The 19,484-nt window shown below is 41.0% G+C and overlaps 1 protein-coding gene across 2 annotated transcripts in view; it reads right to left on the reverse strand.

Annotated features, from left to right (window-relative positions):
• CNOT6L (CCR4-NOT transcription complex subunit 6 like) overlaps nucleotides 1–19,484 on the reverse strand; it is a 39,936-nt gene that overhangs the window by 3,947 nt on the left and 16,505 nt on the right. The window contains exons 2-11 of one of the 2 annotated variants that reach the window (XM_066632614.1): nucleotides 10,925–11,046; nucleotides 9,776–9,962; nucleotides 8,876–8,961; nucleotides 7,173–7,262; nucleotides 5,935–6,003; nucleotides 4,408–4,565; nucleotides 3,194–3,348; nucleotides 2,749–2,900; nucleotides 2,071–2,298; nucleotides 915–1,117 (exon numbers count right to left, since the gene is read on the reverse strand). In XM_066632614.1, coding sequence (XP_066488711.1) covers nucleotides 915–1,117; nucleotides 2,071–2,298; nucleotides 2,749–2,900; nucleotides 3,194–3,348; nucleotides 4,408–4,565; nucleotides 5,935–6,003; nucleotides 7,173–7,262; nucleotides 8,876–8,961; nucleotides 9,776–9,962; nucleotides 10,925–11,036 — 1,440 coding nt within the window. In that variant the 5' untranslated portion in view covers nucleotides 11,037–11,046. Of the gene's footprint in view, nucleotides 1–914; nucleotides 1,118–2,070; nucleotides 2,299–2,748; nucleotides 2,901–3,193; nucleotides 3,349–4,407; nucleotides 4,566–5,934; nucleotides 6,004–7,172; nucleotides 7,263–8,875; nucleotides 8,962–9,775; nucleotides 9,963–10,924; nucleotides 11,047–19,484 lie in introns of those variants that run through there. The other variant, XM_066632615.1, reaches the window with a different exon arrangement.

Raw genomic sequence — 19,484 nt, forward strand, 5'->3', positions numbered from 1 at the left:
AAGCACGTGGCACACACCCTTTGTGTATTTACTGCACCAAGGAGTGTGCTGTGCTGAAAGGACTCGGCTTCCAGAAGAAACAAAAATGCAGAGCCCAAACATTCAATACCATTGCAGCCAGAGTGTAGACCCAAAATCCAAACCCTGCTTGTATCTCTTACTGCAGAAATGACATGGAGCCTTGTAACTCTGCAAGGAACTTACAGAGATATTGCACTAATAATTTCTCTTTTCTGTTGCCCAAATTCTGCATCAAGCTGCATAGCAAAGCATGTTAAAAGAACATATGGGGGAACAAGGGACTCCAATTATTTAATTATGTTGTTAAAGCGTCCACCATCCCCAAGGCTCCTTCAGCTCCCTCTTTACCTGGCAGGGCTCCCTCAGTGATACCTCTCTGTCCTCCTGAGGTTCTTATGTGGAAACAAGTGGACATCTCTAATCCTAGAGCCTTTGTGAAGGGTGGAGGTGTACTCAGAGGGATGCGTGACAGAGAAGTTAGGGAGGGGGCTTAGCTTGCTTAAGAGATGCTTCATTAAGCAACCCACTTGTTTAACTGGCATCTTCACCAGCCATGCGGATGCCGGTTAAATGTGTTTGCCACTTAACTAAGCAACAGGTAACACAACTTTTACTGTATCTCTGGTTTGGGATTGTGCACAACCTGGTGCACAATGCCCATATCTATTGTGCACTGGCGCAGCAGATATACTACAGTGCTGAAATCTCCATTAGCATTTTACCTGAATGATAGGGAAGCACAGGACCAGGTCTTTGCTTAAAGAAATCAAACCATCACTTTTCAAAACTTGGATCTGCAATGCCTTTTTGTTTACTATGAGAGTCAATTACTGAGGTCACAACCTGATTTCAGGTCAAAGGCAGCTTGCCACTTAACAATCATTACTACTTACTTTGAAATCAAAGGTGTAATTGGTATAAGGCATCAAGTTGTTTTCATAGGAGCTCTTGAGTTGGAAACCATGTGTAATTCTTCCTTCAGAAGCTCCATTCTTCCCATTACCACTGAAGTTCATAAGACACTCATTATACCGCAACTCCTTGAAATCTTTATGGTTGTCAGCTACTATTCCATTGCTTAAATATTCCACAACACCTGTTTGTTAAACAAAAACAGTTAAACTGTTGTTCCCTAAAACCAATGCTGACCTATACCACATGGTTGCCTTTAAGTTAAGATAAACTCATTGTATGCTCATGAGCAAATACAAGCAGCAGTTGTGGACTTAGCTTGGTGAGAATTCTTCCTTGTTGGTCATGAAAAGCTTTAAATAGATAATAAACTACTCAGTAGTTAAGAGAAATACAACCATCAATAGTGTTTCAACATTGTTGGTTAGGTTTACAAAAGGGAAAGGCTATTTTGTGTTATGTTATGGAGCATCTCATAATGAAAGAGTGTTTATCTTATATAATATATAAAGGAAGAGCTATTAATCTGGGCAAGGAATTCAGTAACAAACTGCACTGGTTCAACGTGACACATCTGACTGAAAGCTACAATCGTACACACACTTAAGAGCGTAAACCTCACCCAACTTAGTGGAACTTCTCCCAAAAAAGGAATGCACACACAGATTTGGTCTGCATGTCTCAAGATGACCCAAAACATTTACATAATGAGGATCGGCGGTGCTCTCAACTCTGTGCCAGCAAAATAGCTGGCACAGACTTGAGAGGTCCCATTGCAGGGCCTAAGCCCTTACCTGGGGAAGAGAACAAATGTCCCCTTCCCTCAAAGAGATGCTGGCGGCTGCCCAGCGTGGTACCATAGCCATTTTGGCACCGCTGCTCCTCTGGGCATCAGGTAGCTTAGAATTGGGCTGCCCATAACATAAAAAGGACACAGAATGCTTATCCTTCTTTTCTCCTTTCCCCACTCCCAAATAATCAGTTATGTCACCAGTTAAACATATTATCTATCTCTCCCTCACAACATGAACATTAAAAAGCCCAGTCTCCAACACATAACTGGGTGGGGAAAGATGATACAACATACTGCTAACAAAGATAGTATCAAAATGTGAAGAAACAATTATTTCTACATACCTGAATCAGGCAGTGAGTTCAGATCCGCACACAGCACCAGAGGGATCGAATTTGAATCAGCTGTTGGGCTTCCAGGCCTGCCAGAGGCTTTTTCAAGGATACTTTTCAGTTCAGAGACAAACATCATAGTCTGGACAAGCTTTACATCTGAATATTCAGGGTCCCAATGCATATGGGCATTGGCAACAAGAAGCAGCTGGTTGTCCACTGTATGAAGTGGCTTCATACCTAAGGTCAAGGCATAAACGTAAAGATACAATGTTAACTCCATTTCTCTCTAGATAAGGATACAGAAAGGGATGCAGAAATGTACCAAATTCAAGCTTGGAAATCCCCAGAAGAAAGAACAGCAGATAAGCAAGGCTGGAGAAGATCCTGGAAAGCTGCTAACAGTCAGAGCAGGCAGCGTAGGCAGGGCTGGGTGGACCAATGGTCTGACTTGATAAGGCCAAAGGGAACATGCTGAAGTACTGGGGGGTTGTTTGGAACCATAGGTATGAATAGACTTCCCATTTTAAAACCAGCTTCAGCAGACACTGAAGGAAACAACTGGTTTAGATCAGCTCGATTTGTACTTCTAGATGTTGCACTTACTCCATAGGAAGAATTAATGTATTAAAAGCCTAGCATGCGTTATCCACTCTTAGCTTAAATAGCTGGAAATTGTAGGACACCTACCTCCTACGAACAGTTCCTTGTGCACCTCTAACACGACAGCAACTCCAATATTGTCTTTTGTCATCACTCTATTCAGCATAGCTTCTGATCCTTCAGAGTTTGCCATTGCCACTTGGTTAAACTCCACAGTGTGTTTTTGCACCAATGTGAATCTGAAACATGCCCACATCATCACAGTCAGTATCTATATAAGCTGCCTTCATTAAAACAATGTTCCCAGCAAAACATGCAATTTATGGAAGAGAAAAAGTAAATATGACCGCCAGAAATAAAAAAATGCCACTTCCACATCAGTATGAAGTGATTTGTTTTATTTTTTAAAAAACAGATGCGCTAATTTCAAGCCCACTGCACGACTGCAAAACACAGGTGCCGATTTCATGCAAGTATTTCATGCTAATTATTTCATGGTTCTATTTCAGACAAGTCAGCAACAGTCTCTTACTTTTCAGTTTTGAAGAATATTGCACAACCATCCACATGCTTTCGCTCCTGTTCTGACATGATTTTGGCACGTGACTTTGGAGAGAAAAATCCATCATATCTACGCTCTTTTAATGCTGGCAGAAAGAGGGTGAAGTATTGCTCAGTTTCAACTTCCTGGAAACAAGCACAATTAAGATTACACTGAAAGAAGCTGTGCTGAGAAAGCTGGACTTTCTTTCACTGCTGTCCATTATCAGGAGGGGTGACGCTTGTGTGGGGAGGGTCCATAGTGTGGGTTTCTCCTATGTGACCATGTTGCTGCAGTGGTATGCAGCAGCAGCAACACTAAGAACATTAAAGATCAGAAGTCCATCAAGTTTAGCATCCTGTTTCCCATAATGGCCAGATACTTCTGGGAAGACCGGAAGCAGGAGGTAAAAGAAAACAGCCCTCCTTTGCTGCAGCCTCTCCTCCTCTGCTCAGCCCCCAAGTTCATCCTGCCTCTGAAGAGGGTAGTTATCATGCCTTAACCACCACTGATAGATGAGTTCACAGCAGACCAGGCTAACTCCCTTTAAAGCCATCTAAGCTTGTGCCCAGCACAATGAGTTCGGTAAGTTATGAAGTCCTCTCTTTGGATTCTGAATCTACAGCCAATCAATTTCACTGGATAAACTCTACTATTATAGAAGAGAGAGAACTAACATCCCTCTTCAGTCACACCATAGTGCAATTTAAGGAAGGGAACAATATTAGCTTAACCAAAAGAGTTTAACTTGCATATCTCTTTGTATAATTTCACATCTTACCATGTTCGCTGTATTTTTCCTCTAACACAGGGGTGCCCAAACCCCGGCCCTGGGGCCTCTCAATGCGGCCCTCAGGGAGCCCCCAGTCTCCAATGAGCCTCTGGCCCTCTGAAGCTTCCTTGGAGCCCACACTGGCCTGACGCAACTGCTCAGTGTGAGGGTGACTATTTGACCTCTCACGTGAGCTGTGGGATGAGGGCTCCCTCCATTGCTTGTTGTTTCACATCTGTGATGCGGTAGCAGCAGCAAAGGAAAGGCCAGCCTTGCTTTGTGTCTAACACAACATATAAAAGACTGTGCATATATACTGCTCTAAATAATAATTTACAGAGATGCTCCAAGGTCACCATCAGCATCTTAAAAAGAATGAAGAGAGATACAGTCCTACTAAACTGTGATGAAAAGAATATTTTGCTGGCATTACCTGAAGACTAATAATATCTGCATCCCAGTTCACAATTTCTTCCATGATTCCCTTTTTTCTGTATTCCCAATTTAATGCCCAAGATGGGCAGTAGCCGTAGAGCTGTCGGGTGGCATATTTATCACACAACACATTGTAACACATGACGGTAAAAGAAGCTGGGAGGGAGAAAAACAAACATCTTTCGGTGAATATAGTAAGGTACCTTGCTGCTTTTGACACAAGTTATCATCACTTAGCACAAGGCATTTCTCTCAGAGTAAGTTGCTAATTAAAAAAATATCTTCCAGAAAATGTTTTAGAATATGGTCATATCACAGATCATATGTATTTAAGAACATATCTGCGGAAATGTTAGATAACGTACGCAAGGCGTACTAGATAATTTTTAAGGGGAAAAAGATACAAATTATACTATTCAAGTAACCAAGAACAACAGGTCAAAATTTATCAGATCCTGAGGACAGATTCAGGAGGTATGAATTGGCTCCATCTTGCACAGCTCATACGAACAGTGCAACACTAGACAGCAACAACAGAGGTCCACACAGCTTCTTCTGAGAAAAGGAATTGCCATTCTTTTAGTATGGTACGTCCTGCTCATAGAAGCAGCTATACAATATTTCACAATAATTCTCTTCTGACATTACACAGAGCACTCAGTGCAGTAGAGGACTCAAACCAGCTACTGAATGCCTATGTTCAGTTTGACTCAACACATACAATCTAGCTATACTCCAGTAATAAACACAGTGACAGCATTTTGTGCAGTTCTAACAGCAATTTTAAGCAGTGCAGTTCTGCTAAAAGTTGGTTGTTAGCACTTCCTGATCTGTTTAACTGGCAGTGTAGAGCAAAGGTTCCCAAACTTCTACTCAGATGTTGGGACTCCCGTAAGCACTGGGAGGGGGGTGGCAGCATCGCAGTGGTTGTGTTGCCACTGTGACCAAGGGGCTTTGTAATGCTGGCCACCCAGAGGGTGCAGGAGGGAGCTTGTAGCCCCCTCTGCAAGTCTCCCCACTGCTCCAAAGAGCTTGTATCTCTGATCACAACCCACTTACAACTTGTGATCGTTTCAGCTGAAACAGAACTGACGCATGCACACATGCACCATTGTTGAAGTGTGTGGTCTCATGCATGTGTGTCCCAATCCACCCCCTCACTCCCCTGGCAGCTTCTTGAAAATGGATAGACAGAAGAGAACTCTGGGAGTGGTTCTTCAGCTCCCTGCAGCCTCCCATCTTTCATGGTTTAAAGTAGTAGCTGGGCAGTGGAGGAGGAAGGATATTTCTGTACTTAACATCAAAAATGAATGAGGCTTGAATAAAGAGCACAGCCTTTTAAAACTTCAATGCCTCAGTCTGATTTGCACATTTTCAAGGAGCTTCTGCAATCAGGAGCACCAGGAACCTTCTTTCAAAAAGCAAAAGTTGGGATTCTGCTAAAAGTATAAAAGGGACTTTGTTGCTAAATATAGAGAGCCCCCTTTAAAGCATCAATGAAAGAGAAAAATGGCTGCATAAATACCTGACGGCAGAATTTGGTCACGTTCTTTTAATGTAATCCATGGCCTTGGAGGCAGCTGCTCTGGGTGAACTGAAAGATTGAGTTTCAATATTAACAAGAGCTAGAAACTGATATTATGAGTTTATTTTGTTACCACCATTTTTTCCCCCACCTCTACATAAAAGCAAATGGCTGCCATTTACTGCTAGGAAGAAAAAGGAAAACACTGCATTTTGGGGCAATGATGCTATTGGGCAAAGTCTTCCATCCCAAAAAAAATTTCCACAGGGTGCATGTGGTTAAAAAACCTCAGATTTCCCCCTCTGCTATTTTAAAATGGGTTAGCAAATAGTTTAGAATAGAATCATTAGAGGTCAGCACACGAGCTATTGTTTAGGGCTGAAATTCTTTCATCCCAGAAGACACTACTTTAGAGTAGTTGCCCTAATGGAATTGACATAAACCCAGACTAGGCATCTGACCTGGGTCTGAAGGCAGTTAAGGATGTCCAGGAAAATGGTCCTGCCATAACCAATGAGTGACATCAAACAAAAGGTATCAAAAGTTAAGCTGAAGGATGCTCTTGGGTTTTTGACCTCAATTCTGACTGAGTGATGCATTATCAAGATCCAGTCCATCTTTCAAGAAGAGAGGTGCTATTGGAAGCATCATTTGGAGTCAGTTAGAACAGGGATTGAGTATAGGATATCATACTAGATTTCCCTTTATTTTCTGCCTTTATCTACTTGCCTTGCATTGCAAGAACTATGCTTAGGTTTTCAATAGCCCAAGTCTCTTCGCACATGTTTGCTTGTAACTACCTATTACTGTGTTACCCCTTTTTCATAACATCCTTATTGTGATCTTTAATCCGACCAACTCACAGCAAAGCATGTTGCCTTGCTCCTATAACCATTACCCCTACACTACTACTCTGCAGTTGGGGAACTCCTGGGAATGTAGGATTCTGCAATGCAACTGTTAGGGACAAATGCCAAAGTAACCCCCTTCTTACTTGCCCTAGGTAGTGAAGTTAGTACCACTTTATCTCAGAACAAGAGTTGGGTGGAGGAAGAAGGCTGCTGAACGCAAGGCCCCCTCTCACCCATCATAAGATACAGTGGGTTTCTGCAAGCACAGTGCACCAGCATCTTTGATGAGTACTTGCAATACAGAGCCTTCCCTACACTCACTACATACACCCAATAGATGTTTGTCAACATTATGGGCATTTTGCAAGTATCAAAATAAAAACAAACCTGCTAGATTGTCAAGCATGTAGTTCAATAATTTTCGTGTCCCATCTGGGTCCTGGTACAGGCTGAGAATATCTTGTGACAAAGGATTGCCTGCAATCAAAGCAAAATGTTTAAAATTGGCACTGCATGAAAATCTTGTTAGTAAACCTGTAATAACTACGGAGAGACCCTCTCGCATCTGGATTCTAATTTTTACATTCCTCCTCCTGGTCCACAGGATTCTAAAATGACAAAGAAACATGACAACTGATATTTTAGCTTCTAGGGAATAATACTTTATACCCAATACCAGTGCACCAATTATGGGTATTTCAAGTTTATCTAGTTAACATACAAAAAAGTATTTTTCTTTATAACCACGTCAGCAAAATACAAAGTGACAGACAGGATGTTGCTCCCAACAAAGGCAAAGTCTAAAATACATATGGGGAAAACAACTATAGAAGGTAAGGAGAGGAAAATACCGGCAAATGCTGCTACACACACACAAAGCATGGTTGCAAGTGGAAAAGAAGATAAACAAAATGCTAGGTAAAAATATGAGTTTTGAGGAAGAATTTGAAGAGACAAACACTAAGGAAACTACTTCTTGATACTAACCACCACTCTTTACAATGTACCTGTTCGCTCTATGCTATTCTGATTAATTGCTCACTTTGGTGTAGACTTAGTGTTGCCTACTGAAGAACAGAATTCAGCAAAATTTTCTGCTAAGCGAGAAAGTGAATTTCTTGCTAGAAAGTGTGAAAATCCATTGCCTGAATGGAGCTACTTCTAGCATTGGGGAGGCCTGCAAAGGGGGCTGTGGGCCTCCCAGACTGTCCCTGAGGCCAGTGTGACCCCCCCCCCCCCAAGGTAAAGCAAAAAGCCCCTAGGTTCCAGGGGCCATGATCACTGTGGTGCTGTTGGGACCAACCCCCTCCGCAAATACTTACCTACGGTCCCAATGTCCAAATAGGACTTTGGGAACTGCTGTTCTAGGGAATTCTGGTGTTACCAGGAAAAGCTTACCAGGGGAAATGTTATATTCCACCTTTCTAGCATAAGATACCTCATATTCAGAAAAGTTAAAACAATACTCCACATAAAAATAACCCATCCCAAACCCTAATAAAACAGCAGCAGATTCCTTAAATCCCATCAGCCAAGGAACCTTTCTGAAAAAACAGCTTGCCCATTGCTACTGAAATTACCCTGCAATGCTTCTTCATGCATCTTTTTTTCTATCCGCATGCAGACTAGCAAGGCATTTTGCAGGTAGTAACTTCTGTTGGGTTAATTACAATGGTGCTCTCCATTAAACTACTACAGGTGATGGGGAAAGGTTAACAGCAACAAAGTGTGATTTGTCCCCAAAGATTTGGCAGGAAGTTAGAGAAAGGACACAGCAAAAAGGAAACAAAAAGGGAAAGACAATTCAGGATTTATAAAATTTATTGTTGAATTAACAAATGAAACAGTGGGCTAAGAAATTCAGGCTGCAATCCTAGCCACACTTTCCTGAGAGAAAGCCCCATTGAACAAAATAGGACTTACTTCTGAGTAGATCTGGTTAGGATTGTGCCCTCAGTATAGTACCTGTATTTTCAACAAAATTTGTCCTTAAGTCCTATAAATTTCTGTGTCGAACTTAGAAAAGAAAGTTGGAGGAACTAAAGCATGCATGTGTAGAACAGAGTGGCCCACATGTGTACATCTCTTACCTTTCAAACCTAGCGTTTGCAGCTGGAAGAGCCGTCCAAGTTCATAAGGCAAAACTCGTAACAAATTGTTGTTTAAAAGCAATTCCCTAAAAAAATAAGAAACACTTTATTAAGAAGGCTTAATAGGATTCATAAGATGCATCATGTATGATGCTCATCTTGCAAAATACCACCTTTGGTTTTATTGTTCCTTTGAGTGACAAAATGGGAGATCCTCCCAGTACAGAAGTCTGGGTGTACTAACACAAAGCAACCACCACCCCCTTCACACAAAACAAGCTCCACACCTAAACTTCAAATAAATAAAAAAAAGAGAAGGGTTTACACAATCAGTTATTTGCAATTTGGTTGCATGTTGAAAAAAGTCAATCAGTAGTTGGAAGTTAAAAGAATATCACTGACTCCTGGCAAAACTTAGAGATCCTATCTAATCTCTCTTTTGGTGGGATGAAAAATCAGGTAAATAACAGGGTTGTTATGTCAAGAAACTCTGAAAGATCCAAGGCAAATCAGCAAATAAGAGCATCTTGGGATTCTTTACTCAACCAGACGCGGGTTGTTATCCTAAGAGTACTATCTTGTATAAACAAGCTCAAAGAGATAGGAGAAAAGGGCATACAAGGATCAGTCATTGCTTTTCAGGTTTATAGATGACAACTTCTGCGCTGGGAGCACCATGATGTCAGAAACACCTACACTGTAACATGTAGCTTCACAGGAAGTTATGGAAACAAGGAAGCAGACAATTTATCAGAATATGGTTCTGAAATTTCAGGGCGGAAGTGCCTGCGTTCCATTCAAAACTGTAACTAATATTCACTTTTACAGCTGAGTCAGAGTTAAAATTGCTAGCAAGAATTTTTCTGCAATTATTTTGCAAGAGACAACAAGATTTTTCACCTGAGAGATACCATGTTTCCTAGTTCTGCTGGTAAACTTCTGAGTTTGTTGGACGAGAGATCCAGGTAAACCAGATTATGAAGCTTGGCAATATCAGGAGGAATGCGAGTCAGGTAGTTGTCATTGAGGTGGAGAGCAGTCAAGTGTGTTAATGACCACAGTGACGAACTTAAGCTCCGCACTCTACCTAAAATAAAGATTGTGCAGAGAGTATTAAGTAATTAGGAAGCTTCCTCTAGAAAATTTCCCACCACCTCCTTTGGTGCTGCAGCCCCCAGCATAATGGGGGTTATAATAAAAAGTATTTGCCAAGACACTGTTCAACTTTGCACCTGTTAAAAAGAAAAAGTATCCTTCAAGACATCAAAACTAAAGTCTGTACTGTTGTTGCCCACCCCCAAGTAAACACTTATTCCTTTCACAGAGAGGGTTAGGGACAGGAAAAGGGAAAACGTGAGATCTTCCCCAGAGGACGGGTACAAGAGTTTGGGAGGAAATGGACACATATTCTGAAAGAAAAAACCTCCTATCAGTCCGTCGTCCAACATTTCCACATTAGGTATGGATTAGAAAAATCACACACATTTCTTAAGATATTCTATTCTTGGATTTTTTCCAGGAATTCAGTGGAGGATATCCACACCAATCCTTAACGTAAACTTGAAGTGTTCAGATGGAGGGCAAGTGCATACCTGCCATCTTGATTTTTATGACTTCCACAGTCTTCTGAGCTTGCCATGACACAAATGGAACCATTCAGAAGTCAGGTGAATAACTGACTGATAACTGAACCATGAAGTAGGTGGATAACTGACTGAGAAGCAACCCCTCCATCCCATCCTGCCTCTGTAAGTAAGATTTTCAATTGAATGTTATTAACTGTATGGCATTTTATTGTGTTGCGAGTCACCTTGAGCTGAAAAGTTGCAATGAGATACAGGGCCCAATCCTATCCAATTTTCCAGTGCTGGTGCAGCCATACCATTGGGGCATGCACTGCATCCTGTGATGGTGAGGTAGTCACAGGGGGCTCCTTAAGGTATGGTAACATTTTTTCCATTACGTTGGGGCTGCATTACGGCTGCAAGGGTGCTGAAAAGTTGGATAGGATTGGGCCCACAGGTAATTAAAATAAGTCAGAGAACTCACCCGAGATTTCCAATTCTGCCCAATGGGACTTCTTCCCATTGGCTACCTCCTCAGCTGACATGATGGAATAAATTCTGCGAGGGTCCGGAGGATCATATTTTTCCTTTGGCATCCCTGTTAGTCTGAAAGATAAGCCACGTAATTACAACACATGGAAGTTACATACAAGTTTTTCATCACTAAGTGGTCTACTTGATTAATGACTGGATTCTGGGGCTTTCCCAGGCCTCATAATGCCTTATACTAGGGTTTCTCAAACTGTGGGTCATGACCCACTTGGTGAGTCACAAAGCTGCAACCAATAAGCTGATAGCAGATGAGCAAAATGCATGCAGCCCTACTGAAAGTGAGCCATACCACATGTTTACTCGCAAGTACATGAATGTGCCTAGCTCCATTGCAAAGGGCAGGCCAAGAGGAATCCAACACAAGAACGGTCCCAATCCGATGAAGGTAGCACACAAAAACACCTGAGAAGGAAATCCCTTCTTCCAAGCTGATGAATGTACAGGTATCTGCCACTTAACAACTGTTTGCTTAATGACAGACCACATATATGACAGTGGTCAAAGCACAATAAAAATGCTCTTAATGAGGCAATCACATCTCCTATAAGCTGCAGCAGAGTGTTTGTTTACACAACAGAGAGGCTCTTAATGCAAAAAAGAGGCAATCTATCTCCAGTAGCCTGTGCAGCCAGCTAGTGTCTGGCAGCGAGTATCTGTTTACACAACAAGGCAATAGATTGGACTGAATGTTCACATAATGACGTAATCGCATAACAGGGATTGGAGAACGTATCCCCATCGGTAAGTGGCGCACACCTATACTGAGCCATGTGGAAAGCAAAACTAAGATACACCGCCACATTTACTCAAGAGTAAGCAAATAAATGTACATGCACTTAAGTTTAATTGCAATAGGATAAATAGATTATCCCTTTATCCCAACAGGATAAAGTGCCAAATACTTCATAGAAAAGATGGAGTACAATTCCAAGCATGTTTAACCAGAAACACCTTTGAATCAAAGGAACCTACTCCCATGAAAACATCACAGGATTGTCATCTTAGATCCTGCTGCCGCAAGTCTGAAAATGGGACAGCATCTGCCCCACATATTGGATGAAATTTTGATGGGAAAAAAAATCTAGCACATTTCCCTGTGACAGTGATGACCAAATAATTCATATGTAATTTATAGATGCACTGTCAGCAAAAGAGAATGAATTGTTTAACTGCAAGCAATAACTTGCCAAGCACAGGTGCTTTTTCACTCAAAGGTTCATGGGGGGGGGGGTGAAATCAGTTCGTTATGCCCTTCAAATGACTGCTCATCCCATCTCAAACTATATGCATGTTACCTAAGTCCCTATGAAAAAGTCTTGAGGAACTGTGTGTACTGTGAACCTATTTGGCTGAAACATGCTCATAAAACTTTCCCACAAATATATACCTCACCAGTTTGCACTTGTAGACTAAACTACCCTCCAAGTCAGAGATCCCCAAGGACATCCTTGAAAATACAAGTTGCCAAAACAGATGCATTCTAGCATGACTGTACTGAGAACAAAGGATCAAAAAGCAACAAAGAAAAACAAAATAGCTTCCATAGTTCTTCTGAATACAGTTGTGGTGAACTGGACTCCTCTACCCTTAACCAAGTTGGGAAAAGGAAAAATCTGCAAGGACAGGTTTGTAGTGTCTATACCTGCCTAAATCTTCCCTTCTAAAAAATTACAGAAGGGGTGAGAGTTCTATCCTGGACTGAATCTCACAACTTCAGTTTTACTTACAGTAATGTTAATATGTCCAGCTGGAACTTTTAAACAGCAGCTTACACAGGACAGAACAATGTCAGCAGCTATTCATTACTTTGCACATTACTTATAGGAAAAGTGGAACTAACATTTTAAAAACAACCAAAATAAACAGCTTCAGAGAGTGAAAGGGGCTCATAGGCTTATTTATCTAGTCACAATTAGAAACATGTTCACTGTCCCAGCTTGCTTTAACTCAGTGGTTCTCAAACTTTTTAACATTGGGACCCACTTTTTAGAATGACAATCTCTCGGGACACACCAGAAGTGATGCCACTAACCTGAAAGTAATGTCATGGCCAGAAGTGACATCATCAAGCAGGAAAAATTTTTAAAGTCCATATGATCAAATCAAATTTTATTAATTCAGACCCAAATCCTAACCAAATTTCCTGCACTGGCATAGCAGTGCCAATGGGGCATGCGCTGCATTCTGCAGTTGGGTCGCACTCATGGTGGCCTCCTCAAAGTAAGGGAATGTTTGTTCCCTTACCTTGGAGCTGCATTGCCTTTATGTTGGTGCTGGAAAGTGCGTTAAGGATGGTGCCCTCAGTAAATTAAAAGTTTACAATAAGTATAAGTTAAAAAATTTATTTAAAACAAGAATCACTCTCCTAATCATTCCCTAGCAGTTGCTTATTTGTTTAAAAAAATTCCCCAAACATCCCAAAGGCTGTAATCCTATCCACACTTAGCCGAGAGTAAGCCCCATTGATTATCATTGTTAAAAGAATATACAGAATATCATCTGTATAAGAGTACAGATCTGTACCATATCCTCAAATGCAGTCACATACCATGGTAACATCAAGTCTAATATATTAAAAATAAAATACACATTGAAATGAATGGGGATCCACCTGAAATAGGCTCACAACCCACCCAGTGGGTCCCAACTCACAGCCTGAGAATCACTGCTTCAGCTATTTCAACTGTGAACCCCTTGGGGGGAAAAACTACTAACATATTGGAAAAATGCTATGGGTCACCCTGAGCCCACAGCATAAAGCAGGACATTAAAAAACAAACCCAAGAGGCAACTGTTTCACTTCAAGAGTTGCAGAACCTGAGAGATGGACTTGAACAGCCTCTTCTAATTTTTGCTCCAGTCATCTCCACCAGCCATCTTATTAAAACCAGAATAGTCAGACTCCTCTGGAGCTATATCACACTTTCAGTAGCCAGTTTACTCATACATGATGATGATGCTACAGAGAAAGGGTTGTAATCCCTGAGGTACACAACTGAAATTCCCACATAAATAAAAGGCATAGAAGTTAAGGTCTTAGGCACTTCTCCCCATTTGCCAATTTCAAGTCACTCCTACAGGCGAGAGGATGAAGAGAAAGCGCATGCTTTCACATGCAGAAAATCTCCAGTTCAACCCCTGCCACCTCCACCAAAAAGAATTTCTGGTAACAGAGCTTTGTAAGTCACTCTGGCTGACACTGAATGAAAAGTGGGTTCGATGGATCAATGACCTGACCTGAGTGAAAAGTTGGGTTCGATGGATCAATGACCTGACCTGAGTGAAAAGTTGGGTTTGATGGATCAATGACCTGACTCAGTATAATGCAGCAGTTGGTTGGTTGCTGATGTGGCAGTTGATTGCTTAATTTTACTTTTAGTACTCCACTGCAGTACAGCTGGAACTCGGTATACATGGGGAATCCGTTCCAGAATCTGCATGGATACAGAAAACCGCAGATAAGCGAATCCGTGAGTTGGATCCAATAGGACCAACTAGCATGACTGGAGGTGGTTAAAGGTCCACAGAAGCGACTCAAAAAGGATCTCAGAGGTGCTGGAAAGGTACTTCCCAGTTTAGTGCTTTTCCAATACCTCTGGGGGGCCTTTCTGAGGCCCGCAGAGGACGTGTGGCCTCTCCAGGCCTCTGAAAGCATCCCAGATGTGACTGGAGCACTCTTCCGCTCATGCCCAGGAGAGCAGGTGAGGCTCTCCCAACGCTGGTTTGGATCCCAGCGTGAGTCAAAACCACAGGTTTTGAACCTGTGGGTAAAAAGGGTGGACCTATATTTCTTTTTTAACCTTTTATTAGACTTATTATAGGACCCCTCAAATACTTACAAGTGCTGTAAATGAATCAGCCATAAAAGACTAGGTCTAAAATTCAGCATGTATTTGCATAATTATTTCTAAAAATTCTAATTAAGATAGAGCTTTTTCTTAAGTTCAACGCTATAGACCAGTGTTTCTCAAACTGTGGTCAGGACCCACTAGACTGGTTGCGAGCCAATTTCAGGTGGGTCCCCATTCATTTCAATGTTTGTTTTATTTTTAATATATTAAACCAATATTAGATCTTCTTGGACTGTGGGTGGGACCTTGGGCAGGTGTCCCAATGGTGTCACAGTGAACGTGGTGCCATGGTGACCCAAGAGTTTCTCCCCTTCCCTGGGGGTCTGGCTGGCCTTGGGGAGGGTCAGGGAGTCCTGAGGCCTCCTCCATGGGCCTCTCCGATGCTAAATATCGCTCCGTTAGGGGATTGGAGTGTATATTCATACGCACTTCCAAACAACTGTAGTGTTCATTGCTAAAGTAGCCTCCAGTCCTCTCTGCTCAAAGATGAACATGCAAAACAAAAAGCGGCAACGTCCTGTGAATATGCAGAGTCAGAGAAGGATCAACTGCTGACTTTTCTAAAAAGCATCAACAAATTGGGCTGAAAGGGTAAGTTCCAGGTGAAGTTTACATAGTCTAGTAGTTGACCAGAAAAGGAGCTTAACCTAGATCTTAACTGCCAACCTTAAACATTAAAAAGTTTATTTTAAGCAACATAAACAGCTCCAGATTCTATAAATACAGTTTCAGAAAACAGACCAAAAAAGGTGGACTGATATTTTGCTTTCCAAGCCTACTTTTCCTTAAAAAGAACTTTTGCCAGTTAGGATGAGGGAAAGTGACATTTATGGTAGCTTGACTGATGGCTCACCAGGTAAGACATCCAATCAGCTATACTGGTCCTATTAGGATAGTAGCTGGCAATTATCTTCTTGAGAGAGAGAAAAAAGTAAGAGATTTCCTATCTTTGAGGAAAAAGTCAATTTGTTCTTTGTGCACACTACAAAACATACACATGTCAGAAGATTCACCAGCCCACATCCCAAAACATCCTTTCTGAATCAACCCTTTCAAACAGTTCTAAAGACACGACAAAAGGCCAATTCGCACAAATGTTTGGTCTTTTCTACAGAGCAAATCCTGCAACTGTAGGATTCTAGCAGACTAAAGAGATGCATCATTCATACAACACCCCATCCACTCTTATGCCTCTATCAGGGCAACTGCAGAGACAGAAGAAATTGGGTTTGAGGCACTATAGCATTTAGATTGCCACACTAATTCTGCGTGTTCAAGTGAAACATGTGCATCTGACTTTGGGGAAGACTGGCACAATCCCTGTATATGTTGCAGGTATCCCAAAGATCAGCGGTTCCCAAACTCTCCTGGCAGCAGCGCATTTGCAGCAATGGTGTTGCTGCCTTTGCCCTCCCCCCACCCCTTAAGGGGGCAGAGACAGGGCTTCCACGGCTGGGGCGTCACAATGCTCCAGTTCAGAAACCTCTGCCAAAGACCCTTACTTCATATTTATTTCCACTGCAATACACTTATCAAGAAGCCATTGGGCAGCATTCCCAGCTGCTCTTTTCTTAACATGGGTATTTATATTTGTGACATAAAAGGAAGGTTGAACCCTAATGCAATACATAGATGGCATGAAGTGAATGACGAGGATATTTCAGCAACTTCTGAAACAACTGGGTTCTGTTGGGTTCATCCTGGAATTGGGTCCAAAATCCCTTCAAGGACATTCGACACATATCTTTCTTTCTCTGTCTCTATATTCCACGTATTATTTTCCACCTGCACTTCTAGCTGGTGTTAAGTTTATTTTATTTTATTTTGTGCTTACAAATAACGACTGCATGAGATAGCATGTAGTAGGATACTGCTGTGGTTAAGTGTTTAAGTCAGAGTAACCAGTGCCTTAAAAACATCTTAAGCTTCCATCTCTTGTAAAACTGCCCCATTTTAATCAGTTTACCATCCCTCTTCAACATAAAAGTGTACTAGATTAACCACCAAACAGATTTAAACCACCAGAATAAGGTGGATGGGTGAGATACTGCAAAACATTAACCTGTGTGAAATCAGATTCATAATTTCATGGTTGAAAAGAACAGCACTTGGTCTATGTAAAAGTATGCAAGCCAAAAGGCAACTCTTCAGCTGAAGCAAACATATCAGATTATACCAGCTGAGATTTGGCACCAGGTTTCACCAGCATTCCTGCCTTCCTTCCAGCACTTTGTATTTCGAATTATTTCCTGCCCCTCAGAAACAGTGTTTAAAAATTCCCAAAACATGAAAGGAATTCAAGGAAAGGCAGAAACAAGTGGAAAATTCCACAGGGTGGAATAAGCATCCTGTGCTAAATCTTGCATTTCCAGAATTAACTGCAATAAATTAAAATAAAACCCACCTTGAAAACAGACTCAAGTGATATCCCATCACTCCCAAAATGAATGTCTAACCAAGAACCAGTCAGATCATACTTCCCCACACCACAGAGGGAGCTGGTAAGCAAGTTTTTGTTTAAATACTGTGATATAGAGAGAAGACCTGACAGAGAAATTCTTTAGGCATCGGCCTATATTCCCACCTGGAGTTATGGACTGAGACCATGTGGTTATATTCTGTGTCTCAGCAATGGGTAGGAGGACAGAGAAACATCAATGTTTGCTCCATCCGTACCTCCACTGCTGTGTTCCTAAACAGTTGCTGCTACTACATTTACAGAAGGGGCTCGAGTAGATTGATTTTACAAACTGGTATTTAGGTTGAACACTGTTGAAGCTTGCAAGAATGACTGCAAAAGTATTTATGAGTCTGATCAAGAACTGTAAAGCAAGAGGCTATATACATAATGGCCAGCTGGCCTATAAATCAAGGCACAGAGTAGTCAACAACTGGTTGCATCACCCAACATCTTCAGTTTCAAATGTACTTCTGAAAATTCAATTCAAGGATAAAAAGTTGAGCAATTGCTCTCTCCTGAGTTACAAACAAGCTGCAGACTTCAATTGTACTGAAACAAAGATTGTTTCTGATTATATTGATTTGATAGTGCAACTTGGGACACCCATTTTAATTTCCTACAAATGAAAGCTTCAGCAGTTTATTAAAGCACATACAGGGCTACAAATAACTGTTTTGACTTGCCATGCTGATATATATACTACAGCAGCAAATTAAATTGTTCACCAGTTTGCTTGTTTATCAAATTCCTTTATTTTACAGTTTCAATTTACCATTCTATTTGCTCATGTAGCAAAAAGCAAATGCAAGATACTGAATGTACACAGCAGAAGGGAAATAGAAGCTCTTCCATTTGCTTTCTGTTTACTCAGATTTCTGTGAAATGAAGGAAGCCTTGAAACCAAAGTAGTTTGCCCAAAGGGGGGGGGGAAATGTACACAAACCCTCATGTTAAGGCAAGGACAATACTCACTTTGGCACCTATGAACATCTGCAAAGTAAGAGGTCTGTGGGTTGTTGGGGAGCATTTTTTTTACTAGAAGATCCATGGGCAGACAAAGAATAACTTTTCCAATCTGTAAAGCAGACTGCACAGGCACTGGAGGCAGTATCATGTGATAGTAGCAAGAGATTCCCACACAAGTTTGTAATAATTCATACTACACAGTCATAAATCCACTAAAGAACTTGGATTAGATCCAGCAAGTCTGCACATAAACAGGTTATAACTTGCTTTACAAACTCTTTACGTGACACTTCAGTCTCAATCTATCGGCTTGCCAATGTCTTCAGCTTCACACTTTAGGTATGAGAAAAACATTCTTGAAGTACACTCAAGCAAACATTAAACGCCACTTGCAGACAATAGAGAGGCCCTGACTTATCCACATACGTTCACAAAACAGAAACTTCTACCACAATATCCAAACAATTACAGTATGATACACCGCTTTAAATTATAGCAGTATAGCCATAATTGATCATTAAATTGAAGTTTTGTGAGCTTCAGCAATAAGTGGAACCAAAACAAAATTTCATGTAAATTTATAATTTAGTTTCAAAAATTTCAATTAAGACATGTTCACGTGTGAAGTCTGAAACTCTGATTGAAAACAAAACTCCCCTCTGACATTTCATTTCTTATCTATTTAGAGTAACAAATTCCTACTGAATCACACAAGAATTGTTGACCTATATTGCTCATGAAGAAAGAGGACCTAAAGGATTATATTTTCACTTGAAAAAAAAAATATTCCTAGCGTAGATATGTTTGATATACAAATTTTAATAGAAGCTCCAATTACAAGCATACCATGCCCATACAAGTTAAAATAACTGCAATTTTCCATTAATTTCACACCTTCCTATGGATCACATTTTTTCACCACAATATATACCTTGACATCTATAGTTTTAAAAAGTCTGCTTATAAAATTATCTGAAAACTCAGAAAGATTTTAGTCATTGTTTAAACTTCAGAGAAGTAAGTATCATGAAAAATTGCAATCAAGCAGTCCAGAGATGAGAGTCGAAACTAAAGCAGATCATACCAGCAAAACAGAAATTTGAGTCATAATATTAATTACACAGCATTTCATCTTACTGGACTGTAATCTCATGTTTGTACTTGACAAAACTGCTGTTGTGGTATATCACAGTAGATTTTGAAATTAATGTTCA

This window comes from Tiliqua scincoides, chromosome 6 (assembly GCF_035046505.1).
Source record: "Tiliqua scincoides isolate rTilSci1 chromosome 6, rTilSci1.hap2, whole genome shotgun sequence".
Taxonomy (NCBI): domain Eukaryota; kingdom Metazoa; phylum Chordata; class Lepidosauria; order Squamata; family Scincidae; genus Tiliqua; species Tiliqua scincoides.